The sequence below is a fragment of the Ochotona curzoniae genome, unplaced genomic scaffold (genome assembly GCF_017591425.1).
Source record: "Ochotona curzoniae isolate NIBS_2020 unplaced genomic scaffold, NIBS_Ocur_1.0 contig_1274, whole genome shotgun sequence".
NCBI classification, from domain to species: domain Eukaryota; kingdom Metazoa; phylum Chordata; class Mammalia; order Lagomorpha; family Ochotonidae; genus Ochotona; species Ochotona curzoniae.
The window spans coordinates 32,140,850-32,164,812 of NW_024465023.1; the positions used below are offsets into that span (position 1 = coordinate 32,140,850).

At 50.5% G+C, this 23,963-nt stretch overlaps 1 protein-coding gene across 1 annotated transcript in view; it reads right to left on the reverse strand.

Annotated features, from left to right (window-relative positions):
• STARD8 (StAR related lipid transfer domain containing 8) overlaps positions 1-14,299 on the reverse strand; it is a 40,580-nt gene extending 26,281 nt beyond the window's left edge. Inside the window, exon 1 of the mRNA XM_041000934.1 lies at positions 14,159-14,299. Coding sequence (XP_040856868.1) covers positions 14,159-14,261 — 103 coding nt within the window. The 5' untranslated portion in view covers positions 14,262-14,299. The remainder of the gene's footprint in view (positions 1-14,158) is intronic.
• Positions 14,300-23,963: the final 9,664 nt, after the last annotated feature.

Genomic DNA, 23,963 nt, shown 5'->3' on the forward strand with positions numbered 1-23,963 from the left:
ATCAAATCATTTGCCCAAAGTCACCCAGTGGTGCTGTGTAGACCAGTCATGACCTTCACCATGATACCCATCTGCCCCAGACCCCCTGGGTGCAACTCAGGAGGTGATGTACTTCTGCTCCACTCTGACCACTCCTCCACACTCTACTCCTTGCTTTTCCCATTCAGAAGCACCTGTTGGGTTGGGAGCGGGGACAGAGAGCTAGAGGGGGAGTGGTGCTGCTCTGGTCAGATATTTGAGGTTTTTCCTCCAAACTCCCTGTCCCTGCCTCAGCCTGCCAGAAAAGTTGCTTGCAGGTGCCTATCTCGCACCTCCAACAGGCCAGCCTTTGGCCAGCCCAGATAAAGGGCAGGAAATCCTAGATCACCACACCTGGGAGTCACTCCCTCCACCATGGGAATAGAGCCCCCGTGGTGGGGCATCCTCTTAGGGGATGGGAAGGAAGAGGAGGTGAGGGGAGCCGTAGTGGAAGGAGGGCATGTGGAAGCCATAGATTGTTGAGGGAAATATGGGGAAGGGTGGCTGCCAGGAGACCCGAGCTCCAAATTTTCCCTCTGTGAAGCCTGTTCCCTTCCCTACCCTGGACCTCAGCCTTGGATGAACAAAGATCACTGTGGAAATAGACATCCACTGTTCACTTTACTGGGTAGCCCTGCGAACAGAATGGGGAGGATGGAAGTGAAAGTGCCTTGGAAACGAAAGAAATGGGTGGAACTTGTTGTCTTCGTCATCAACTGCCAGGGGAAGGACTTGCTGAGCTGGTGTTTCCCCCTGTCTGATTCACTCTTATAGGCCTCCCTGTGGGCACGGCTCATACTCATTTCCGGCTTCAGTACTCCCTAAATATCTGCTTGTCTCCATCCCCCTCCCCCAAGTACTGACACCACAGATGAACACCAGTGGCCGGGGAAAGCAGGAGCCACCAGAAGTGCCAACACACTACATTGTGCCAGCTTGGCAAGGTGAGTACCTGTGCTCACCAGGCTTGGCCTCTGCCACAGAGGCAGCCATAAGAACGTTCTGTCTGCTAAGGGCCAACCCTCCCTTCCAATCAACAAAAACTGGCTGGACCCAAACAGAGAACTGTGTGAGGTATCTGGACCCAAGATCCTGGGTGTTCAGAACCTATCTGCTATGGTTATCAGAAAAGGATTATGGAAAATATTTGCAGAAGTTTGGACCAGCAATAAACAGAAGGGTAAGGGGCTTCCAGTGCCCCATTTCCTTGTCTCACACATTAAGAGGGCCACAAACAGTAGTCCATGGAGAGCACAGGGATGAGGCTGGAAAGGGAGTTATCCTGAGTCTCAGGGGGAACACTTGCAGGATCTGAGACTATTTGGCCTACAGAAGACACAGAAGCACTCAGGTTGCATTATCAGACCTCTGAAGGTCAGACAGAGCAGACAGGGTCTAGGTGGTTGCAGGAAGCAGAGCTGGCACCCTGAAGAAACACAAGAAAGTTCAACATGAGCTAAAGCTCTCATCCATGCCATGGATGAAAGCAACTGCCCAAAACATGTGATCCCAGGGATTGACAATAAGTGAGCAGGAATTGCACAAATCCCCAACCAGAAGACCCTAGCTGCAGAAGTAGACTTAGGTTAGTGTCCTGGACAGGCCGCTCTCCTCTGGGCTGTCTGCACACTCACCAAGGGAGAGGGCAGAAGGGCCACTGCAGCGCCAGCTAGGTCCTTCACTCTTTCCCACAGTGGCGTGGGATTTCAGGAGCACCTTTCGCTAGTACAACACAGAGGGAACAGGTCACTCATTAACTTGTGGCTGAATGGGCCAGAGGGTGGCCTCTGGGGACAGAGGCAAGCATTAGGAGAGAAGGTTAGAGAGGAAAGTGAACCATGTCCAAGAAGAACTGAGATGGTGGGGCGTTCGGGACTCAACCAGTCCAAACCAACCCAGGCATCTGAGCGAATCCGGTAACTGCGCCTGAGTGTGAAATCAGCTTTCCATTGCCTTAGGGAGAAGCAAAAGGTCTGAAGCGGAATTGCCTACTTGCACAGCTGGAGGGCAGTCCAGGCTCCATGCTACCCACCTCTGCCCACTTTAGAACCATGGAAATGGAGACCTAGAGAAAAATAAATGTCTTTTGTAAAACTACTAGCAGAAAGGCAAAAGAACCAAGAGCCACTTCCCTGATGCTACAATGGGGCCTCACAGGATTCAGCAAATGTCAGTTCCTTCTCTTCCCACTGAAACTTCAGAAAACTGCTTGTGGTCTATAGCATTCTAAATTGGACCTGGGTTTGGGTCCTGGCTTGCTTCCTCCCCACCCCCGCTCCTCCACACCATCCCCACCCCTACCCCCAGCACTACTTTTCTAATACAAGCTCTCTGAACATGGCGCCGGCCTGCACTACAGAGGCCCTGAGCCACTTGTTGCAGTCATGCACCTTACCAAGCCTCTGTCCCTCTGCAGAGTCTAAGAGAAACTGCTGAAAGCAGACACAATCACACAACTTCATCCCACCCCCAACCCTAGCAGCCTCTTTCGCTGGTGCATTTGTTATTCTTTGCCACTTTTGAAATCGTGATCAGAGGGTCATCCTCTCAGTGGTGGCGGAGGTGATATGTATGGTCAAACATTCTCATATCCCCTTTCCAACTCTGAGGCCTTGAAAACAAAACCCTCACCTCAAGGCTTACCCAAATCCCTATCAACTCAATTCCCCTGCCCTTTGCAACACCATGCAGGCTGAATGTGTGTCCTTCAAACAAGGTGAGTAACCACTTCTGTTTGCCCAAGCAAAGGACAGAGGGGCAGAATTTTAATTGGCTCCAGTTCCCGTGACTGAATGTTTGTCAATGTTCCGTGGGGGAAGGTGAGGGTTCAGGATGGGGTCCCTTTAAGACCTGGGGTGGACAGGGAGCTAGTTAATGACCATCCCTTAGAGGTGACCTTCCCAAGTGGTTATTATGTGACTCAATCATTAACCAAGCAAGTGGCAGGACCCCAAGCTTGTTGGAAAGGGGCCACTTGGTCCCAACGACCTCCCAAGATCAGAAGGCTGCAGCCAGGAACAGCATTCCTGGGAGATCTTTCTTTCCTTCACCCCTCTCCAACTGGCTATAGTGGAGTGGATGGGTGGGGGCACATATCTGTGCCCAGAGCAGCTCTACCTCAGCCCCATGGGGGGGGGGGGAGGTAACGCAGCGGGGTGGTGGGGGGTGGAGGATGGCTGGCCCGGAAATGGAGGAAGTCAGCACACCCTTATTGGCGCGGGAGGGAAAAGAGATACAGTGAGGGTTTTTATCATGAATGAGAGAGGAAGCTCCAAGCTGGGCCGTGGTGATTAGATGACAAGCTGGGAAAGACGCTCATCCTGAATGCATCCTGTTTTGTTCCCAACTGACCTCAGGGGCCAGGGGCACGGGAGGGGCCTGGGTGGAGAGCGGCCTCCCAGGAATTCTACCAGGCCTGTTGACCTCAAGCTCCTGGGTGGCCCTGGAACTGGGTTGGGGTAGGGAGTGAGTTGAGAGCTCTTATTTACCACGACACAGCGTCTGGGCAACAAGATCGCCCCAACCCATCAGCCTTGGGATCTCGGGCACCCAGAGGTGCTAATATTGGTTGTTGAGGGGCTTGTGCTAGCGGTACAATATTTGTAAAAGGAGGAACTAGCGTGCCATGATCCCTTTAGCAAGGATCCCTTTTGTGGGACTCTCTTGCAAGGTTCAGCTCAAATGTCACGGCCACGGTCAGTCACCTTCCCTTCAATCTAAAGCAATCGCTCCCTGGTCTGGACTCCCAGGGTGACAACTTGAAATATGGACAAAGATCAGATATTTTATGACATCAAAGGACTGTTTTAGGCAGGATAACGGTAGTGTGCCTATTTTGTTGTTGTTGTTTTTGTTTAAATCGATATCCTTTAGAGAGAGAGACTGAAATATATTAGTAAATTAATAAGGTGTCTGGAATTGGTTTCAAACTAGCAAGAAAGGAGGTAAAGTATGCCTGGGAGCCTGGGTAAGACAGGATTGACCAAGAGCTCATGCTTACTGATGTTGGGAGATGGCTACAATACATCTGTAGTTTTACATATGTCCAAAAGTCTTCCTTTTTTTTTTTTTTCCTAAAAGCACTTCCTGTGGTAGAATCAAATTGTGTTGTGTACAATTCCTACCACTAACCTCCAAACCAGGTGGTTGAGTCCTTGTAGGTGATGGCTCTAACTCTGAATCCTCCACAGCCTTAAAACTTTACCATAGTAACTAACACTTTGCACTAATACTTTAACGCTTGGTAGATTATACTTAGTGATCGACTCCCTTGTTCAATCCAGTGAATTGGAAGAGACAGGGAGGAACACGAGGTCTGAGAGACTGAGCACAGTAGGAGCAAGAATTTACACCTCCACCTGGTCTTCCCAATGCCTTGCTTTTTGCTCCACGTCACTCTGGGCCACCGAGGGCCTTAGCATACTGTTCTACAATACCTGCGTGTCGTTGTGATAAGCAGGAACAACAACTGTCCCACATGCAAGTTCCCAACCATGGGCGAAAGGAAGCTTAACCTCCACACATTGCACTACAGAGCTTCCCATCCAGTGATTCCGATCTACTAGGACTCCCTGCGGTAAATATGCACAGGTATTCATGGGTGTACACACACACACAAAAAAAACATGCCACCATCACGACTCACAGATGATGGGAGCCTTCACAGATACTTTCTACTAACTTTGCTCCCAACCCAGTGATCATCTACCCCCTTTAAAATTGTGAGGTGAGGGGAGAAGAGAAAACTCACCGAAACCCCAAATGCCCCATGCTACAGACTTTGCATCCCCAATCCTTGTTTTATGGGCTGGAAAATCTTCCCAGGACTAAGGGCTATGACTCTTGACTCTTATCCAGTCTGGGAATTCAAGAAGGTTCTCTCTCTTCTGCTGCAGCCAAGGGCAGGTCTTCTGTCAGCTAGAGTTCTCTTGCGCCAGCTTTTCCAAGGAGGCAAACATATAACCTACCTTTGTGACACCTGCTGTGTGCTGAACCTACACTGTCCACGGCTGGGAAAATGAAAGCCAGAAGTCTCCTAGAAGAAAAGATCTTGCCAGAACAGCATCCCAGTTAGATGGTATCGTTCTCTTCGCTCTGTGACCTTCCTGCTTCTACATGTTTGTTCCATATCTAGCCCCAGGTTGCTCCTGCTGTCCAATCCATAGCACTAGGAACTGCATTTTAACATTTTGGGTCAAAATAGGTCAAAGTTGTCAGGTCTCTTGGTGCTAATTGGTCAGTTACATTCCTCTGCTCCAGCTCTGGGGTTTTAATAAGGAAGACTGCCTATCTTTCTTGCACCTGTCATTGTCCAGCTTTCCCACCAACCCCAACCTACACTGGGCACACAGCCCCTCATTACACCTTTAATCCCTCTTCTGGGTCTAAACAGCCCCAGGTATTATCTCCTGGCAGCTTCCTCACTCCAGAAGGGGGAGGGCAGTTTTAGCTGCACAGAGACGTTCAGCATGTTTCTCTATGAGTTGCTTAGGGTGTGGAAAGATGACAGGAGAACAGGCGAGGCCAGATTCTGTCCACTGTGGTGTTTCCTAGCCCTAGTTAGGGAGGCTCAAGGAGCGGAAATTCCACAAGAGAAACCCAGAACACAGACAAATGGCCAGATCTCTACAACAAGTACCAGAAAGACCCAGTCCAGATAAACACTCCGTCACAGTCCTGCAACTCCACCAGACACCTAGGAACCACCTTCTCTCTGCCCTTGGCCATTCTCTTGGCCCCAAAGAGTTGGCCTTCCTTCACTGCCAAAAAAAAAAAAAGAAAGAGAGAAGGAAAAGAAAAGAAAAGAAAAGAAAAGAAAAGAAAAGAAAAGAAAAGAAGAGAAAAGAAAAGAAAAGACAAAACAGTAAGGATAAAGCCTGGGAGTGGGGGTGGGAGCACAACAGCCCCTCAAGTGGGGGTGCCAGTTGGTGGCCCAGGAAGAGTCAGGGTTTGAAAATAGCCCTGAGTGTGATTCATCACCCCCCACACGCACACTCCCCGTCTCTTCCCTGTCATCATTTGGGTGCTCTGAGTGGGACTCAAACAAGCCAGGATTCCAGGATCTTTGGTGAGCCAGGGTCCCAAGCCAGCCCAATGTCTAGAGTTTCCAATCTGTGGGGGCCCCAGGCTCTTTAAAAAAAATTTCCCACCTTCAGTCTGGCCGCTGTCTTGTCTGCCCCCATCCCCCAAGCCCCACACACTGGTTTTCCAGCTGGTTTAGCTGCATAATCACCACAACACCCTCCTCCTGTCGCCCCAAGGCACACAGAGACAACCCTTTATCTGCCATTTAGGAACCTTGCCCTGGGGCACTAAGGCTCCAGATGGTAGAGCCGGAAGAATTCTACAGGATCTTTCAGATACGCAATGCTAGCACCCTGAGATGCAGTTACAAAGTGTGGTGCATACTAGTACCACCCACTGCAGGACACATGAACTGGCTGAACCCCAGTTCCCTAAGCTGTAACACGGCACTCTCAAGTATTGCAAGAGACAAGGAGATCACCCCAGAACATCTAACTGCAAAATCTCATGGGCCAGTCCTCTTTTCTGAGGTTCTCTAATGCAAACCCATACTGGACTTCATGTGGAAACGGAACCTCGGAACTTCGCGACTTTGGAGATTTTCGATCGTACCTCAATCCACAGGTACCTCACTACCAGGAAAGTCATAGACATTTCTCAGAACGGAAGACAGTAAGGCAGTGAGCCAGTCAGTGGCCAACGGGAAAGCCCAGACAACCCGAACGGGGCTTCCTGAAAATGCCTTCGAAAGCACAGGAAGGAGGAAAGGTAAGAGAAGCAGCGTGACCCGGCCACAGAGCCCGAAACCCCGCTGTCTTCCACCATCCCACTCAAAGCGTGTCGCTGTAAGAAATGCAGCCAGCGCGCTGGGACGACGCAGGTGGCTCCGATCGCTTCCTTTTAGTCTGCTGAGTCCGTCGCCCCAGCGAAACTGCTACAAGAGGAGCCAGGTCGGAGTGTGCCGGAGCCGAAACAGAACCAGGGAGCCCAGGAACCTGGTTCGTTCGGATCTCCGTTTGCTATTGCGACAACTCTTACCTGGAGGCCGCGTCCACCCGTTGGGGTTCGGGCCACGAGAGAGCAGCAAGCAAGAGGGTGGCGAGCACAGACGGAACTGCTCTGCCCGCGACACACAGGGAGCCTGAGGTCGGGCGAGGGTAGTGGTGCCAGCCAGAAGAGCAGCTGCTGCTGCTTAGCCGTTGTCAATTGGACTCCGGCTCCCTGGGCAGGTGGGGAGGGAACATCTACTAGCTGGGCTGTAAGGATGCCCCGCCCATCTACAAGACTCTCGGCCAATGAAGGCTCAGTCCGGCCCACTGGCCTCCCCAAAAAGCCGCCCGAGTCGGAGTGGGTGGGGCTCTGCCTGCCGACTCCTCCAGTCACCCTCCCCACCCGGCGGCTGCCTTTGCCTCAGGTCACGCTGATGGAAGGGAGGAGCTCCAGCCGAAGCCCATGTCTGAGAGCGAAGGAGCTAGTAATATTTATTGAGTTTCGAATGTGTCTGGCACCTTGCGGGGACTTTAAATACATTTACCATGTGCCATTTACCAAGTGCATGAGATGGCTCAGGGACTCAGGATAATTTATGGCGAGTCCTGAAGACACATACCTGCAAATGATAGACAGTCTGATTGATCATTTTGTACTTGTTGAGGCCCCAGAATTCTTTTTTAAGATTTTAACTTTTTAATTTTTTTGTTTTTTTTTAAAGATTTATTTTTATTATTTTTTATTGGAAAGGCAGATATACAGAGAAGAGAGACAGAGAGGAAGATCTTCCATCCGATGATTCACTCCCCAAGTGAGCACAACGGCCGATGCTATGCCGATCCGAAGCCAGGAGCCTCTTCCTGGTCTCCCACGTGGGTGCAGGATCCCAAGACTTTGGGCCATTCTCGACTGCTTTCCCAGGCCACAGGCAGGGAGCTGGATGGGAAGTGGGGCCTCCAAGATTAGAATCAGCACCCATATAGGATCCCAGCATGTGCAAGGTGAGCACTTTAGCCACTAGGCTACCGCGCTGGGCTCGAAGCTGCCCCCCTTCTTTTCTTTAACTTTTCCCAGGACCCCTCGCTCTTTGCCTCCCCGCCCTCCACATCTGTATTATACCATGGGGAACCGGCAATAATCACCTCAGGAGATGACTTCCAACAGTTGCTTTCATAGCAAGCACCACAAGACAGCTTTCAAGTTCAGTAAGACACAGTGCTACAAGATGATCTCTCTCTTGTCTTTCTTTGCAAGGCAAATCATGCCATTGACAACAAATCCATGCCATTGACAATACCAGCACACCAGCCACATTCTCCATACGGAACAGATGGAAGACTTAAGTGCGAAGTTCCTAGAATGCAGGAAGGGGGCTTCTCTACCAAGCTAGCGTATCTAACACACCAGGGAGAGCAAAAGTACCTGTTATTCCCGATACAAACTCTCTCAGGGCTATTCAAGGCAATGACAAAAACCAGACTGAGCCTACTTTCTGAGAGGCTCCCCCCCATCACTCCACACCCTCTGTCCAACCTTCAGTCTAATGAGGCTAAATTGCAATTCCACCCCCTTCCTTCCCCGGCTGCCCCTACCGCTCTCAGGAGAAAGTAAAATGCAACAAGTGGCAAAAGTTAAGGTCAGGGTGAAGCTTTCCCATCTTCTCAATCGGAAGCCTCCAGCCCGGACCCCCTGAGGGTCTTGCACGTGGATAAGGCTTGCATAGACAAACTCATTCCCAGATATAAGTTCCTACCAGGCGCAGGAATCCTTGTGGTGGAGGGGAAGGGATACGCCGCCCGCCTGAGGCTCGGCTGCAGTCCTTGCCAGCAGCCTTAAGACTCCAGATTGAAGCCAAATGCACCTTGGCTTGTGTACAACACTAGAGAGAGCACATAAAAATGGGGCTCTCACAATGACCCCATCATTTTCCAAAGAGCAAGAAATCATGTCAGAGTTGATTCCCTCCGCTCCATGACATCAAGCACAGTGCCTACAATAGTTTTTTAGTGACGTTTCATGCTTTACCAATAAATAATGAAGCCATGCTGAAAGAGATATATGAGACAACCACAGAGGCTTCAATCACAAGGATAACGAGAAAACTCAATTTACCTTTTACCAGATATATCTGGCTAAGTAAGATATGATAGGTTCTGAGACAGCCATTTTTTTTTTTAAATCAGTGGCCAGAGCAGTGGCATAGCACGTAAAGCTGCCACCTGCAGTGCTAGAAATCCCACATGACAGTGGTATGAGTCCTGGCTGTTCCACTTCCCATCCAGCTCCGCGTTAATGCATCTGGGAAAGCAGCAGAGCACGGCCCACATCCTTAGGCCCTTGCACCCACATGGGAGGCCCAGAAGAAACTCCTGGCTCCTGGCTTGAGATCAGCTCAACTTCTGCAGTTGTGGTCATCTGGAGAGTGAATCAATGCATGGAAGATCTCTCTCTACCTCTCCTCTCTCAGTAAATCTGCCTTTCAAATAAATTTTTAAATCTTAAAAAAAAAAATCAGAAACACAAAAACTACATAAAAGGAACTACTTTTAGAAACCAGAATAAGCATTTCACAGTGCCCAGCATGCAGTATGTGCTCACTAAAAAACATCCATTGAATGACTGAGGAAACCCAACCATCACAGAAAGTTATAACTCTAATATTTTCTATGTACACTGTACCATTTTGAAATGGCCCAAACCATGTCAGACCTATTTCTTTGGGTCTACCTTTGTTTTTGGGTTTTTTTTTTCCCTTTGGGTTCATCTCTCTCCCTTATCCCATGAACTTCTGAAAGGCTGACAGCTCATCCATCACAGCATGCCAAGGCCCCGTGCACGGCTTTCCACTTCGGCCTGTTTTGAAACAGATACTCAGCAAGGCACATCATGCAGAGAAGGCATGAGGAAGTGCTATCTTCCTACAGGCTTCTTTGGGAATTGCACCCAGAGTGGCTCATCTTGAGCCTTTAGTTCTTTGGCTTCCCTCTTCCCATCAGCCTCTATTCCCACTCCCGTCTGTATGTCCTGTCATGCCACTGTCCATTGCCATCGCTGCCCTGGCTGCAAGCTCTGCCATTAGGCAGTGAAACGTACGGCATGGGATGTGGCTGAGGGCCCACAAAACAGGGTCTGTGTGTGTGTTGGAGGGGGAGATTGGGAGGCAGCAGGTGGGGGGTGGGGAAGAGCTTCAAGGCCTGCAGCACAGATTCAGTTGTCACACACAAGAGGGAGGGCAAAGGACTCTCAAGCCAGAAGAGATTCCCAGCCGTGGGAGCCTATGCCTCAGGTTCCTCATGTAGAAATTGCTGCTGACAGTCACACCACCGACCTCACCTGGCTGGTAAGCAGGCCCACTGCGCTGAACAAACCCTTAGAAGGGCGGCTAGCACACAGTCAGTACTCACAAGTGCCACCTAGAGCGGCTCAGATACTGAAAAATGGCGGGAAAAAAACCCAAGACCACAAAGAAAAAAATTGCTGATTTCCACTATTACCACTTACAGGCTATGTCACTCAGAATGACTCTACCATCCATTTCATCACCAATAAAGTGAGTACTGGAACGTGAGACCTGGTGGGCAGCAAAGAGACAGCAGCCAAAGGAGGGGCCTGCAGAGGTAGAAGGTGCGGCTGGGCCCAATGTCAACTCAAGGCCAATCAGCCCCCGGCCTCCAGGCTGAGGCAGAGCCCAACTCCATAGGCTCTTGCCTTTAGCTTCGCTCTCAAACACTTGGGTCCAAATAAGGGCCTACATGAGTCCCCGCAGTGGTTCCTACAGCCCCTCCCTCGCTGAGAACAAAAGCTGCACAGCCAGTCACAAGCCAGCCCCAGAACCCCATGCTGGACGGCTGAGTCTCAAGTCATGAAAGAGCCAAGTGGAATCCACCCTTCTCCGAAGGAACCACAGCAAGTCATTTCAGGGAACCCAGTTGGGAGGTGCAAAGAGAGGAAATAGGAGCTCAGAGGGCAAAAAATGACATCTATGCAGATGAGCGCCACCCAGCACATGACCACCAATACCCACATGCACACCCACACGCTTGTCTACACATTCTTGCACGCCTCATCAAGGCCCACAAGGCAGGCCAGGGGAAGGTCTGGTTGACTAGGAGCTGGAGTCCCACACCCAGCCGAATGAAAGAGGGCAATTGATCAGGCTACTACAACATGGGGTACTCATGAGTCATGAAAAAAAAAAATCCTTGAGGAAGGGGCAGGGGCCTGCAACAGAGGGGACACCAGCACCTCACTGTGCATTGGAGAGTAGGGCTAGGACCACAGCTCCATCCCAGGAGGAGCACAAAGACTACACCCAGGCCAGGCCAGTGTACCCTGTCCCCTCCCAAGGCACCCCTAGAAGGAGAAGCTGGGTGCTGGGCTGCCCAGCAGGGAAGCTCAAACCCTGGGCAGGCCAGGCCCAGGCCAGGGGCTCTCAGGGCTCCCTCAGCCTCCCCAGGCTGCCCTCCCCAAGCCAGGACGCTCAAGAGGCCGTTCCTCCCCCTGGATGCCAGCACTGGGCAGCCCCTAGCTGCCTACAAGCATGGGCCTGGGCTGCTGAAGACAGACACCCCAGGCCAGGCTCTTTCCCACACACCCAAGAACCTGCAACCCGGCTTGCCAACCACCCAGCAAATGGCAGGCTCAGGGGGTCAGGCTGGGGAAGGCCAGCACATGGCACCTGGCACTCGTGCAGCAGAGCCCTGGGCCAGGATGTTGGCATGGCACACCCAGGAGGGCCCTCCCAACTCCAGCTTTCCTGCTGGTTCTCCTAGGGCCAGAGCATGCTGCCATGGACTGGGGGAGCACCCACTCCACCACCCCTCAGGGGCCTGCCCGCCCACACCAGGCAGTGGGGTGAGCCTGGCAGAGCACCTGGGGGCTTGGCACAGACTCCAGGACCAGGCTGTCCACCCTACCACCCCACCCATCTCCATCCTTCCAAGGAGGGGCATTTTCACAGAAGGCAGATGAGCAGAGCAAGGCCACTCGCCACACTGCCCCTGCCCTAACCCTGCACCCCCTTACTGCCGACACGTCCAAGGACACTCCCAGCAGCTCCCACCCTCTCCTCTGCCAGACTGAGGCTCAGCACCCCACCCAGCCCTGCCTGGCTAGGCCCAGGTTCCTCAGCAGCAGCAACAGGAGCTGGCCTGATTCCTAGGCTCCACTCTTTCTAGAACCTTCTCCGCATCTGTGTCCTCCCGGGGGATTGGGGCTCCTAGATGGACAACATTCCTGGGACTTCTGCAGAGGAAGGGTCTGGAGGAGGCAGAGGGTCTTCTTGGAGGAGGGCCAGGGCTGGCCCAGAGAGAGCAGAGACAAAGAGGAAAGGGAGGGTGAGTGACTGCAGGGGAATGGCAGGCAAGGGGAAGACATGAGGCCAAGCCAGCCCAGATGGCTGCAGGCCTGGTCTCTGGCCCCAGGCTGGCCCCTCACTCTGAGGACCTGGCATCCAGAGGTCCCAAACTAGCTCAGGGGCCTGCCCCCTCGCCCCAAGGCTTTCCCCAGGACAAATCCCGGGAGGTGGGCTGATGAAGGGTCCCAGGATGACAAAGGAAGGGCTCCCCCTCTACCCCTCCTGCAGGCGGCACTGTGTACCCAGCACCTGTGCTGCAAGCAGACCTGGTGCCCAGCAGTGGGGAAGGCTGTGGAGGCCTCCAGATGCCTGGCAGCTGGTGTGGCTCAGGCAGCTCTCAGCAAAGGGATCTGGGCACCCCTGTCCTTTCCCAATGGGTCCTTCCCCAAGCACGGTCTCCCTCCCACACCCTGTGCCCGCACACGCATGCGCACACCCACACACACACACACGTAAGCTTGCCCCCATGCTGATGCCACCCTCAACCAGGTGTGGGACTTTCTGCATGTGTGCATGGGCCATGCTGATCACGTGGCCATGCATACGTTGCCTGTGCCAGGCACTGGGAGGGAGAAGGGTGGAGAGTATGGCAAACTGGCTTACAACTGGGGCCCCTGTGTCCCCCTAGCTCCTGCGCTGTGGGCAGGGGAATGACAACCCCAGCCTGAGAATGCCCATTCCCAGGCAGGCAGGGCAGGTCCTGGAGGACCGGGTAGAGAAGCATCAAGACTCCCAGGATGAACAGGACTGACACTACTGATGCTTATTACTCCCCCTTCCTCCCAGAGTTGCCTCCAGGTTTAGAGGCTGAGGTACTGTGTGAGCTAGCTGAAAGTCTTGCCCTCTCTGTCCCGCATTGTTGCCATATGAATCAGTGTCTGACCTGAGGATCCCATAGGACCTTGTCTCTCAGTATGTTCAAGTTCCATGACAAATCTATGGTGAGAAACCCAAGCACTTTGTTACTTCCTCCTTGCTATTTTCGAATGCGATCAAGAAAGAACTGCTGAACAGAAGTTGTGGTGCCTATATGGAAATTGTGCTAATTACCTATAGATATATATATATATCTTTCTAATTTTTAAAAAGCCCCAAGGTCAAACACTTTGGGATCTCCTTTGGAGGACCCCACCATCCTTGACCTGGAGACTGGGGCCAAGGGGAGGGGGGGCTGTCCTGGAACTCTCTCCAGAGTGGCTGAGCTGTCTGTATAACTGGCATGCACAATGACAGGGTGAGGGACCCTCTGACCGTGGCAGGAAGCAGCTACTTTCTTGGTGGTAAGACTCAGGGATAGGAGAGCCACAGGATTCTAAAGGACAAAAAGACAACGTATGATGATGGAAAACTAGGAGGATCAGACACACGGCAGGACAGGAAGACAGGCAGGACCATGGACGCACAGACGCCGGAGGCAGGGACAAAGAAAACTCCGGAAGAATCCTCGATGAAGCTCCTCCTGTTTGTAAACCCCTACTACGTGTTAATGAGCACTTTGGTGTTCTTTTTGAGCTGAAATTGAAGGCAGAGGCGGGCAGGGATGAAGCCACAAGAGCTGGCACCTGTGGGGATCAGCACACGTTGCCGAGGAGTCACAAGAAAGCAGGCGTGCAGGGTGCAAAATACAGCCAAGGGTGGATTTGTAGATGAAAAGGAGACTTGAAACCAAAGAGGCAGAGGCGACAGGACCAGGAGCTTCGCGGGGCCGGTGGCGGGTGACGGGCCAGCCCAGCTCAGACCGCCTAGCCTGCTCTGCGGGGCGCTATTCACCTGGTCTCCAGCGCAGCGGGTCCCAGCGGGGGCCCTTCACACCCCAGGGCGTCCAAGTCCGAGGCTTTGGAAGCCGCGAGGCAGGCCCCCAGCCCTCAGCCATACGTCCGGGGTCGAGGGGTGGCGCAGGGCAGCGCCGCACCAGGCGGCTCCCGCGCCCGCAGGCCAACAGCCGAGCGCGCCAGCTTCGGGTAGTTGCTCAGTGACTGAACCGCAGACAGGAAAGCCGGGACCCTGGGGCTGAGGGAGGAGCTTCGTGGATGACGGGTGTAGTTATCCCGCCCCCTCCGTAACGACTAGAAAATTCCACCAGCAACAGCCCTCCTTTCGGTGGCATAAGAGAATTCTCAAAAAAAAAAAAAAAAGTGGAAAATTGAATTAAAACATAGGTTTGTCTCTTTCTTTCTTGACTGGGCCTCAAGCCACCTGCCCCAGCACTCTGCCTGCCGCCTCGCCATTGGGTCTTCTCTTACAAGTGTAACTTATCATCTTGCCTATTTTCCTCCTTGCCCCTTATTCGAAAGATGCCTCAGCACTCAGCTGCCTCTTTTCCATTACACTCCGCCGCGGGACAGGTTGGGGGGAGACAGCATGTCTACCCACTGTGTGCCCTCAAATCTCCACTGTGGTGGAGTTGGGACATGGAGTCATGACTCTGCCACCCTGGCTGATAGGCCCCACTATTTTGTTCTCCATATTTTCCACACCGCATTTTCTGCCTGACCGGGAGGATCTGTGGCACCTGCTGGGACCTGATGATAAGTGCACCTTGGGATTCCTCACGTGCCAAGAACCTCCTGCAGTGCCGATAGTCCTTATAGACCCCTTTACATTACAAAGGGAAAACTGGGGCCTGAGAACGCTGAGGATTTGGGTGCCACTTAAATGGGAATGGTTGTGAGGATCTGAAGGGTCAAGTGTAGTAGTGCCATGGAGCATGGACTCCATATAGGAAGATGGGCTTGGGGGTCGACCACCCCCAAAATGTCCTCACCAAGGGTCCTGAGCTACCTAAACTCTTTCCCTTAACCTCTGCCTGCCCCCCTGCAGTCAGCAAACTTGGATCAGCCGCCCTGGGGATGGTGGGAGGGTCTGGTTAAGTCTGCTTAATGTAGAGGGAAGGCCGAGAAAGTTCCTTGCTCCCAGACCCGGCCATTTCCGCTCCACTCCTGTTTTTGATGGCTGTAAAGTAAGCGAGAATCTGCATTACCTGTGGTGGAATTAAGGAGTTACTCAGGATCCAATGGGAATAATGAATGTGTTGTAAGCAAGAAAGGGGTCCCAATCAAGCAGTGCTTACAAAACCCATTCAGTATTCTCATGGGGTCATACATCACAGGTCTTTCCCTCCCCCCTGGCTCCTCCACACCTTATACTGCTAATCTGGGGCTCCGGTTCACAATCCTGTTTGTGAAAGGATCAGCTAGGGGAAGGAAAAGACTTTAGCAGTTGCCCTGTGCTTATTGACATGCAATTTGCACCCATGGTCCATAAACTCCACAGTACAGCTGGAAAGGAATTCCAAGTTAATATTTTCATCTCCATGCCCTTCATCCCATGTCCCCAGGGCAACACTACCCGATAGTAAATACTGACAGAATAGGAGGGGACTTCAAGTGGTTGGTGGGAAATGGAATTCAAAGATAAGTTTATGGGGGGGGGGGCAAATTTTTGAAATCCCTGCATACTTTTTTTTTTAAATTAGCAGATATTTTCCAGGAACTTTTGGATGAACCTTCATGTTTATTGCCCGAAGCCTTCATATACGGGGAAGAGTTTGTACCCAAGGTCACACAGTGACTCCTTTCAAAACCAAGACAGAGCTGACCCTGCTGCTCTTTCTGCTGAGCCACTCCAGTTTATGGACTCCTTTCTGTTCCCATCTTCCTCCTCCAATATCGTAAATCAAGGAGAGTCCCTTCTTCCCTGCCAGCACCTTCTGGCTGAGCAGTAATCACCCTTCTGGACTAAGAAGCCAGCTGGTACAAAAAAAAAAAAAAAAAAAAAAAACCTGGAAGGCATGCTCTCCCTCACCCCCCCAATCCCCATCCCGCCTCTCTCTACGACCAGTTTGGTCCTGCTGAGCCTTGGGCTTCTGAGTCCCGCCCCCCACCCCCGCCAGAGCGAGTTCCCCCTTTAGGGAAAGGAGGCCCCAGTCAGCTTCCTGTGAGCCCAGGCGTTTCCCTTTTGCTCTTTGCTGGGGCCGGAGTGCAGGACACAGCCCCTTAGCGGCAGCGGCTTAGAAGGAAGGGCGGCCGCAGCCGTTTCCTACCCGGCCAAGGCATCTCTCTCCTTGGCCCATCCCTCCCCCTGTTTCCTGAGTTCTGCTGCTTCAGGCCCAGCCATGAGGGTGAGATGAAAAGGCTCCAAGCATGAACCTCAATAACTGAACCTGGGAGCTGGAAAGGATCTTAGAGGTCACTTATTCCTACAGTCTCCCTGGGGCAAGGATGCCTGCTGTCAGTTAAGAGCAGGGATCTTCCTTCCCCACCTTCTAATAGCTTTGAAGAGCCTGCCCCATGAAATGGACGGGGTGGCACTTGGCTGACAGTGTTGCCCTGGGAGATGCAAGAATGGATTTGGTAACATCTAAGGTATAGTGAAAATGTGTTTTCATGACCAGCTTTGTTCCAAGTGCTTTTCTGGGATTATTTTATTTCTCACAATCCTGTAAAGCAGGCAGAGGAGGGCTTTTGATAAAGCCGGTGGAAAATGGAATTGAAAGATAAGTTTGTGGGGCCCGGCACAGTAGCCCGATGGCTAAAGTCTTTGCCTTGCATGCACCAGGATCCCATATGGGCACCAGTTCTAATCCTGGTGGCTCTGCCTCCCATCCAGATCCCTGCTTGAGGCCTGGGAAAGCAGTAGAGGACAGCTCAAAGCCTTGGGACCCTGCACCCATGTGGGATACCTGGAAGAGGCTCCTGGCTCGTGGCTTCGGATCAGCTCAGCTTCAGTCATTGGGGCCACTTGGGAAATGAACCAGCAGACAGATTTTCCTCTCTGTCTCTCCTTCTCTCTGACTTTCCTATAAACATAAATAAAATCTTAAAAAAAAAAAAAAGATAAATTTGTCAGGGTCAGTGTTGTGGCATAGAGATAAATCCGTGTGCCACCTGTGGTGCCAGAATCCCATATAGGCGATCAGGTTTGAGTCCTAGCTGCTTCATTTTTGATCCAACTTCTTGAGAATGCACATGGGAAATAAGGGGAAGCTGGCTCCTGGGTTTGGGCCCTTATACCCACATTTGAGACCCAGATGAAGCTTCTGGGCTCAGGCTTCAGCTCTGGTCTTTTGCCCTATTTGGAGGGTGAACCAGCAAATGGAAGGTTGCCACTGTGGGTGGCAAAGTTCCAAGCACTTGAACCATCATCTGATGCCTGTCTTCCACCCCCTCCCCAATCCCACTTCAGCTGAGATTCATTAGCAGGAAGTTGGGTTAGAAGCAGTGTAGCCAGAACTCAAAGTATCACCCCATCCAGGATGCAAGCACCCCAAGAGGCAGCTTAACTTGCGGCACCACGACACTCCAGTGTAAAATGTTTTTGATATCTACTTATAGTTTTCCCATGATCCACATTTTTCTGAACTTCTTGACCACCTGTCATTGTATACATACATGGCTTTCCAAATTGGGGGATCATCCAAACTAACTTATGTTCTTTGAACTTCTGGAAGTTCCCTCTTACTGTGATCCTCATGATTACACCTCTTCCCTCCACCTGACACCTGATGTTATAGGTGGACAAACTGAGGTAACATGACTTGCTAAGTTCACAGGGTTCCAAGATGCCAGTGGTAGAATTTGAATCCTGAACCTGGGTTTTCTGGCCATGGAATGATTGCGAGATCCTGAGGATTCCGGGAGTTCACAGGTCTGTGTTGCTGTAACATTTGTATTCAAATATCCTGAGGCTTTAAGAACGTGAGGGGAGGGGGGAAGGGGAAGAATCTGTGGAAGGTCTGGGGTGGGGGCAGGCTGAAGATGTAACCTGAAGCATCTTATGTTAGCAGGGAATGTCTTTGAAGTCCCTGGCTCTTATCTTAGATTCCACTTAAATTTCCCCCACACTTTTAATGCAAATTGCCCTTCTTCTTCTTCTTGAAGGCTTTGAGGAAAGGTGCGGGTTGGGGGATGGGTCACAAGGGTTCTGTGGATTTAGATCCCTCTGGACCTGCTGTCTTGGACCCCAGGGGTACCACATACCTGGCACAAGATCAGCCCTTAACCACTGAAAAGTGCTGAGGTTCACGGAGCCCTTACCACGTACACCCGTGTTCTCGACGCTTTGTACTTCAGATATAATCATCACAAGAACTCTGTGGGGAGCCTGAATTATTATTATTATTAATATTTTGTGGACAGTGTTCTTGGGGCATCTGTTACAAGCTGTACTGTTCTGTCATTAGACATTTGCTTACCCTGTCTCTTTTTATTTTAGGATTTATTTATTTGAAAAGCAGAATTACAGAGGTCAGGGGAAACAGGGACAGCAAAGGGGTGGGAGGGAGAAAGAGTTTTCTAGCCATTGGCTCACTCTCCAAATGCCTGCGCATAGCTGGTGCTGAGCCGAGATGAAGTCAGGAGCCTGGAACTCCACCTGGATCTCCCGCGTGGGTGGCAGGAATCCAAACACTCGGGCCATCTTCTGCTGCCTCGACAAGGCACATCAGCAGGGAGCTGGATTGATGTGCGATGTCAGCACTGCAGGTGGTAGCTTAATCTACTGCACCACACAACACCAGGACCAGGAAAGTTGAAGTGCTATCACTGCCTACATTTCCAAATGAGGAACTGCACTTGGAGAAGTGAAGTGATCTGCCACAGCCCGCACAGTTTGAACTGTCAGCCTCAGCTGCTAAGCAGTGAACATACTCTCTCTCTGCCTACATCAGAGTTCCTCTTACTTACCTAGCTCTAGGATGATTGATTTGACTCCAGGCAGCAGCAGGCCTTATTCCAACTAGATAAGCGGTTTCTGAAAACAGGAGTTTCTTCTCCCCACCCCAGATCAAAGCTAAGTCCAGGGCTAGCACTGGCTGGTTCTCCGATTTATTTGGTTGCTGCTGTTGTTGTTGTTTGTTTGTTTGTTTCCTTGTGACTAGCGACTGGTGACAGACCTTGTATTGGTTGGATTCATGGACAGAGCACTAACATTTCACCCAGGAGTCCTCTGCCACTCTGTGGCCAAGATCCAGCTTCAGCAATGGCTGTCGGTCACCTTAGAGGGACATGTCGGTGCTTCCAGGTTAGCCTTCAGACTGCTGCACCTGCTCCCTCAGCTAAGGTAACTGGCATCCCCACAACATACTATACTCACCAAGAGTGCTACATGCAGTTCTCTCTCTCCCAGAAATGCTCCTCCTTAATTTTTTTTTCATGAATACCTATATGGTGCTTTTGATGTGACTGGTACTATTCTACGGTCTTTCCATGTTTTCACAAAGTCCTTACAGAAATCTGACAGGTACTATTACCCCATTGCACAGATGACAATGTGAGACAAAGAGCTTTTAATGGCCCTCTCTGCTGCACTTTGCATATCCTGGTAGCACCCCGTATCAATAGCATAAGATATTCTCTTTCTGGATGATTCTACAGCTCAGCCATCTCAGTGTTCATTCCACGATGAATTTAGTTATCTGAATGTCTACGTGTTCAATAAGGATTTGAGGACAAGGATTGTATGTCATTAGTTGATGGCCTTTCCATTGCTGGGGAAAGGGCTTAGTACAGAATCAATACTTAGACAATACTAGTTAAAAGATTGGATGAATCGTGAGTAAGCACATGGGGGTGTGAAAAGCCCCCAATCTTGACCTAAGCAAACACCGATTGGGAGATTTGGAGATTTCTCTTCTCAATGTCCCTAAGGTGGAAGACCATCAAAATGAATCAATGACAACATGAAAAAGGCAGACACCATGCGGAGGGGAGAGGTGAGGAGAGAGAAGTGCCTTGCTATGCTGTCATTAGTGTGGCTTGACCAAACCTGGCACCCTGACCACAAAGCCATTCAGTCTGACAAGGTATCTGGTTAGCCAGGAAATCCAGCAGTGCTGGGGTCTGTTCTGGAAAGCAGAAACCACTGTTTCCCCTTCAGAGGCTCCCTGAACTGCCTCTGCAAAGTTCAAGTGCAAAAGTGAGGCGATAGGAGATGTCCGTGGGAGGGGATGTACTGCCTTCCATTGTCAGGTAAATTGCATCAGGCTTCAGTGAGTTCGCTGTATCCTGTGTCTATTGGCCAAGTGCTCTACAAGGGAACGTTAAGGGGAGTGTGGCCACAATTCTGGTCTCAGAGCTTTTCTCTGTTATCTCCCTGTGGGCTATCTTAGACCAAAAAAAGGTAGGATTTCATTCTTTATAGCTGAGTAACATTCTACCATGTATGTAGACCCTATTTTCTTCATCCAGTTGTCAACTGGTAGATATCTAGGTTGATTCCATATCTTAGAGATTGTGAATTGAGCTGCTATAAACTTATCCTTTTAATTCCATCTTTACACTAAGAAGTACCTACATATGTGTGCAACTCCAGAGAAGGGAGCACTAAGAACTCTCAAACAGCTTTGGGTAAAAGCAGCAGCTTCAGCACACTTTCTAGATGATGTGCCCTGTCACTTCTGTGGCACTCAGCTCTCTTACTTGTTGAATGGAAGCGAGATAGGCTGTGTCCCTGAAGTGTGTTATCAATGAAAATGCACACATGTCCATCCATGAGTTTGTCAGGGGAGTGCTCTCACCTGCTCAAGCTGGCCTCCTTGCTTTCTCTGTCCTTGCAGCAACTAAGCTACTCTGATTCTCTCTGCCTTGATCTGAAAAATCCCATGCCCATGCAAAGCCACTCCACCCCATTCCCTGGCCTCACCCCAGTCCGAGTTGGTGGAAACCCATTGTTCTTTTCCCATCCCCAACACACAGCAGCACATCCTCCGGGTTCCACCTTGAGCAACTGGCCTTGCCAAGAGCAAAAGCAGCTTTCATATCAGAGGGGCAGCTGGCAGCTTGTACTACTTATGTTCCCAATCTTGCTAGGAGGGCCTTAGTGCCACCCATCACTCAGGATACTCCCTTGGGATTTTGTTGGGGGAGCGCTAAATGGTCAGGACCACCACACAAGATTGGTCTAGAGCAGGTGGGCTCTCAGGGAACATCTGGTCTATCTGTCATGGACTAGCCAGAGAGCCTAAAGTTCAGCCAGAGAGTGGCAGGCAGGTCAGGGCTCTATATACGCAGGCTCTGCCTGTGACTTGGATAACCCTACAGATTCCTAACAGAGTTCTCTTGGGGAACTTTCTTTTGTAATTTCTACTCAGTGTGGAATACCCAGGTACTCCAAGCTAAAGTCCTAGAAACAAAAGTTGAGCCATACTCAGGTTCTTAGATAAACTGCATTGGCAGAAATGACAGCCCTGGAACAGAGAGAGGGTCATGTGCACATACAAGCTGTGATAAGGGCGAAGTGCCAGGCTTCCCCTCACTGCCATACTTCCCTGACAACAATGGCATGCTGCCACCACGGAACCCTACAGGAGAAAGAAGGAGTATTGTGAAAATGCCAGCTCAGGCCTCAAGCCCATTCAGAAGATGGTGACACGGTGCCCCAGCTCAGCTCTGTCTGCACACTTGTCTCCTAAGGGAGATGATACTACATCCTTTGCCACAACAGAACCCCAACTCCTGGGCAGTGAGAAATGGACAAGTCCTTGTCTTGTGGTCTGGAGTGGCCCTAGCAAGGGTGCATGCTCAGTCAGAGCCCCCTTCCCACTCACTCACCCTCCTTTGTTAGCTCACTTGGGTCCAAGCCTTGGACATTCTGTGCTCTCTTTGACCGAGCTCTCATCATCCCTGCCTGGCGGTGCCACTCATCCTCTACTCTGCCTTTGACTTGCTATGGAACTTTGGACATGTTATATACCTTCTCAGAATTGCAGTATCTTCATCAAAGTACACAAATTTTACCTGGGCTAGATCAGTGGCCTGCAAAGAGCCTCCAGGTCTACCATAGGGATATTGGGAGAACAGAGAATAAGGGAAACTGAGCCAGGAGACTCCAGGCCACTCTTCCTAGTCTACTTCATTTCAATCAGTTCCATGCTATCATTGTTTTTTCTTTTTTTACTTTTATTTTTATTAGAAAGGCAGATTATTTTTCACAAAGAGAAAGAGAGACAGAAATATCTTCCATCTGCTGATTTACTCCCCAACAGACAGAGCTGAAATGATCCAAAGCCAATAGTCAGAAGCTTCTTCCTGGTCTCCCATGTAGATGAAGTGTCCCAAGACTTTGGGCCGTCCTCTACTGCTTTCCCAGGCCACAAGCAGGGAGCTGGATGGGAAGTGGAACAGCTGCATCATGAACCAATGCCCATATGAGATCCCAACACTTGGAGATGGAAGATTAATTAGTTGAGCAATTGCACCAGCCCCTGTTTTTGTTTTATACATTGGAGATTTATACAGAATCCCTGTTTGGGAGGGAGGGCTGGGGTTTGTGCTGGGGTCCGTGTGATGGGTGTGGAAGACAGGAAGGTGTGAAGAGTATAGTTCCTTTGCAGGCAGGGTCGCAAGGAACTTCCTGCTGTGTGGCAAGGCCCGGTGGATGTCTCTACAACACCTGAATGCAGCTCTGCCTCCCTTTGCATGGACACCGGACAACCCCACTGAGTATTCTGTAATCTATTTAGGCATTGTCTGCCTCTGCGGAGTTACTGTTAAATATCAATAGGAACTTAGAAGCTAATGTTGCTGGTGCCGTTTTTTAGCCAAAGAGCTATTATCACTGTTAGGGCTGCATCCTGTGGCAATATGCTAATCAAGGGTGCTAACTCCCCTTTTGATCCTATGCTAATCAAAGGTGTTCTGTCTTCAGGTGTAGTGGAATCTATTCTTTCCCTCTTTCTTTGATCTTTTAGGTCCCTTCCTTCCTTGACTGTCTCAAGACCTAGCTGTAAAGTAATTGTGGTAGGAATGTGCTACTGACTGATATGCATCATCTATTGAAAACCTTTTCCTAGCCAGGCACCAGGTGGTTAACATCCTAGCCTTAGGTGAAACAAATGGCAGAGTTATCTTTAGAAACACCCACTTGACCATGACGTAAAAAGTCTGAGCCAGAGTTTGACTGATTTTGTATAAATAAAGCGGACAGCTTTTGTGCGTGGTCCATTATGATGATGAAGAGTTACTAGTGGTCCGTCTCTTTCTCTCTCTTTCTTTGCGCCTCATCCACGCACCCTTCGCGAGTTCCGAACTCAGCTGGGGCTGGACTCCAGCAGGTTTGCATCTGAGAATTCTTTTAAAAGTCAATAAACTAGAAATGGTGGTCTTGCACCTGTAACTCTGTTACCTTCAGATCATCACGTGGCACAGAGCAAGTACCTAGAATAGCACTCAGCACATAATAATCATAACAGTAATAGTAACCATTTGTTATACACCATGTGCTAGGCCATGTTCAAAGACAATACTTGAAACAAGTTGTCTGATCCTTCACAACCTTCTCAGAAAGGCACTGTCATTAACCATACTTCATTAATAAAAACACTGAAGAATGGAGAAGTTCAGCAACTTATCCAAAACCATTATAGCTAAGGAAAGCTGCAGTTGGAGTTTGAGCACAGTCATTTGCACTCCAGGGCTCTCATTCTTTCAGTACCTGTCTTGCTTCTCAACATGAAGATACTTTGGTTGTTGTAGTTGTTTTTAATAGGAAGTTATTGTATGTCCTGTGATCTGTAAAATGGTCTACCTCATAATGTGACCGTGACCAAAGTCAGATCATGGCTGTAAAGGGGGTGATC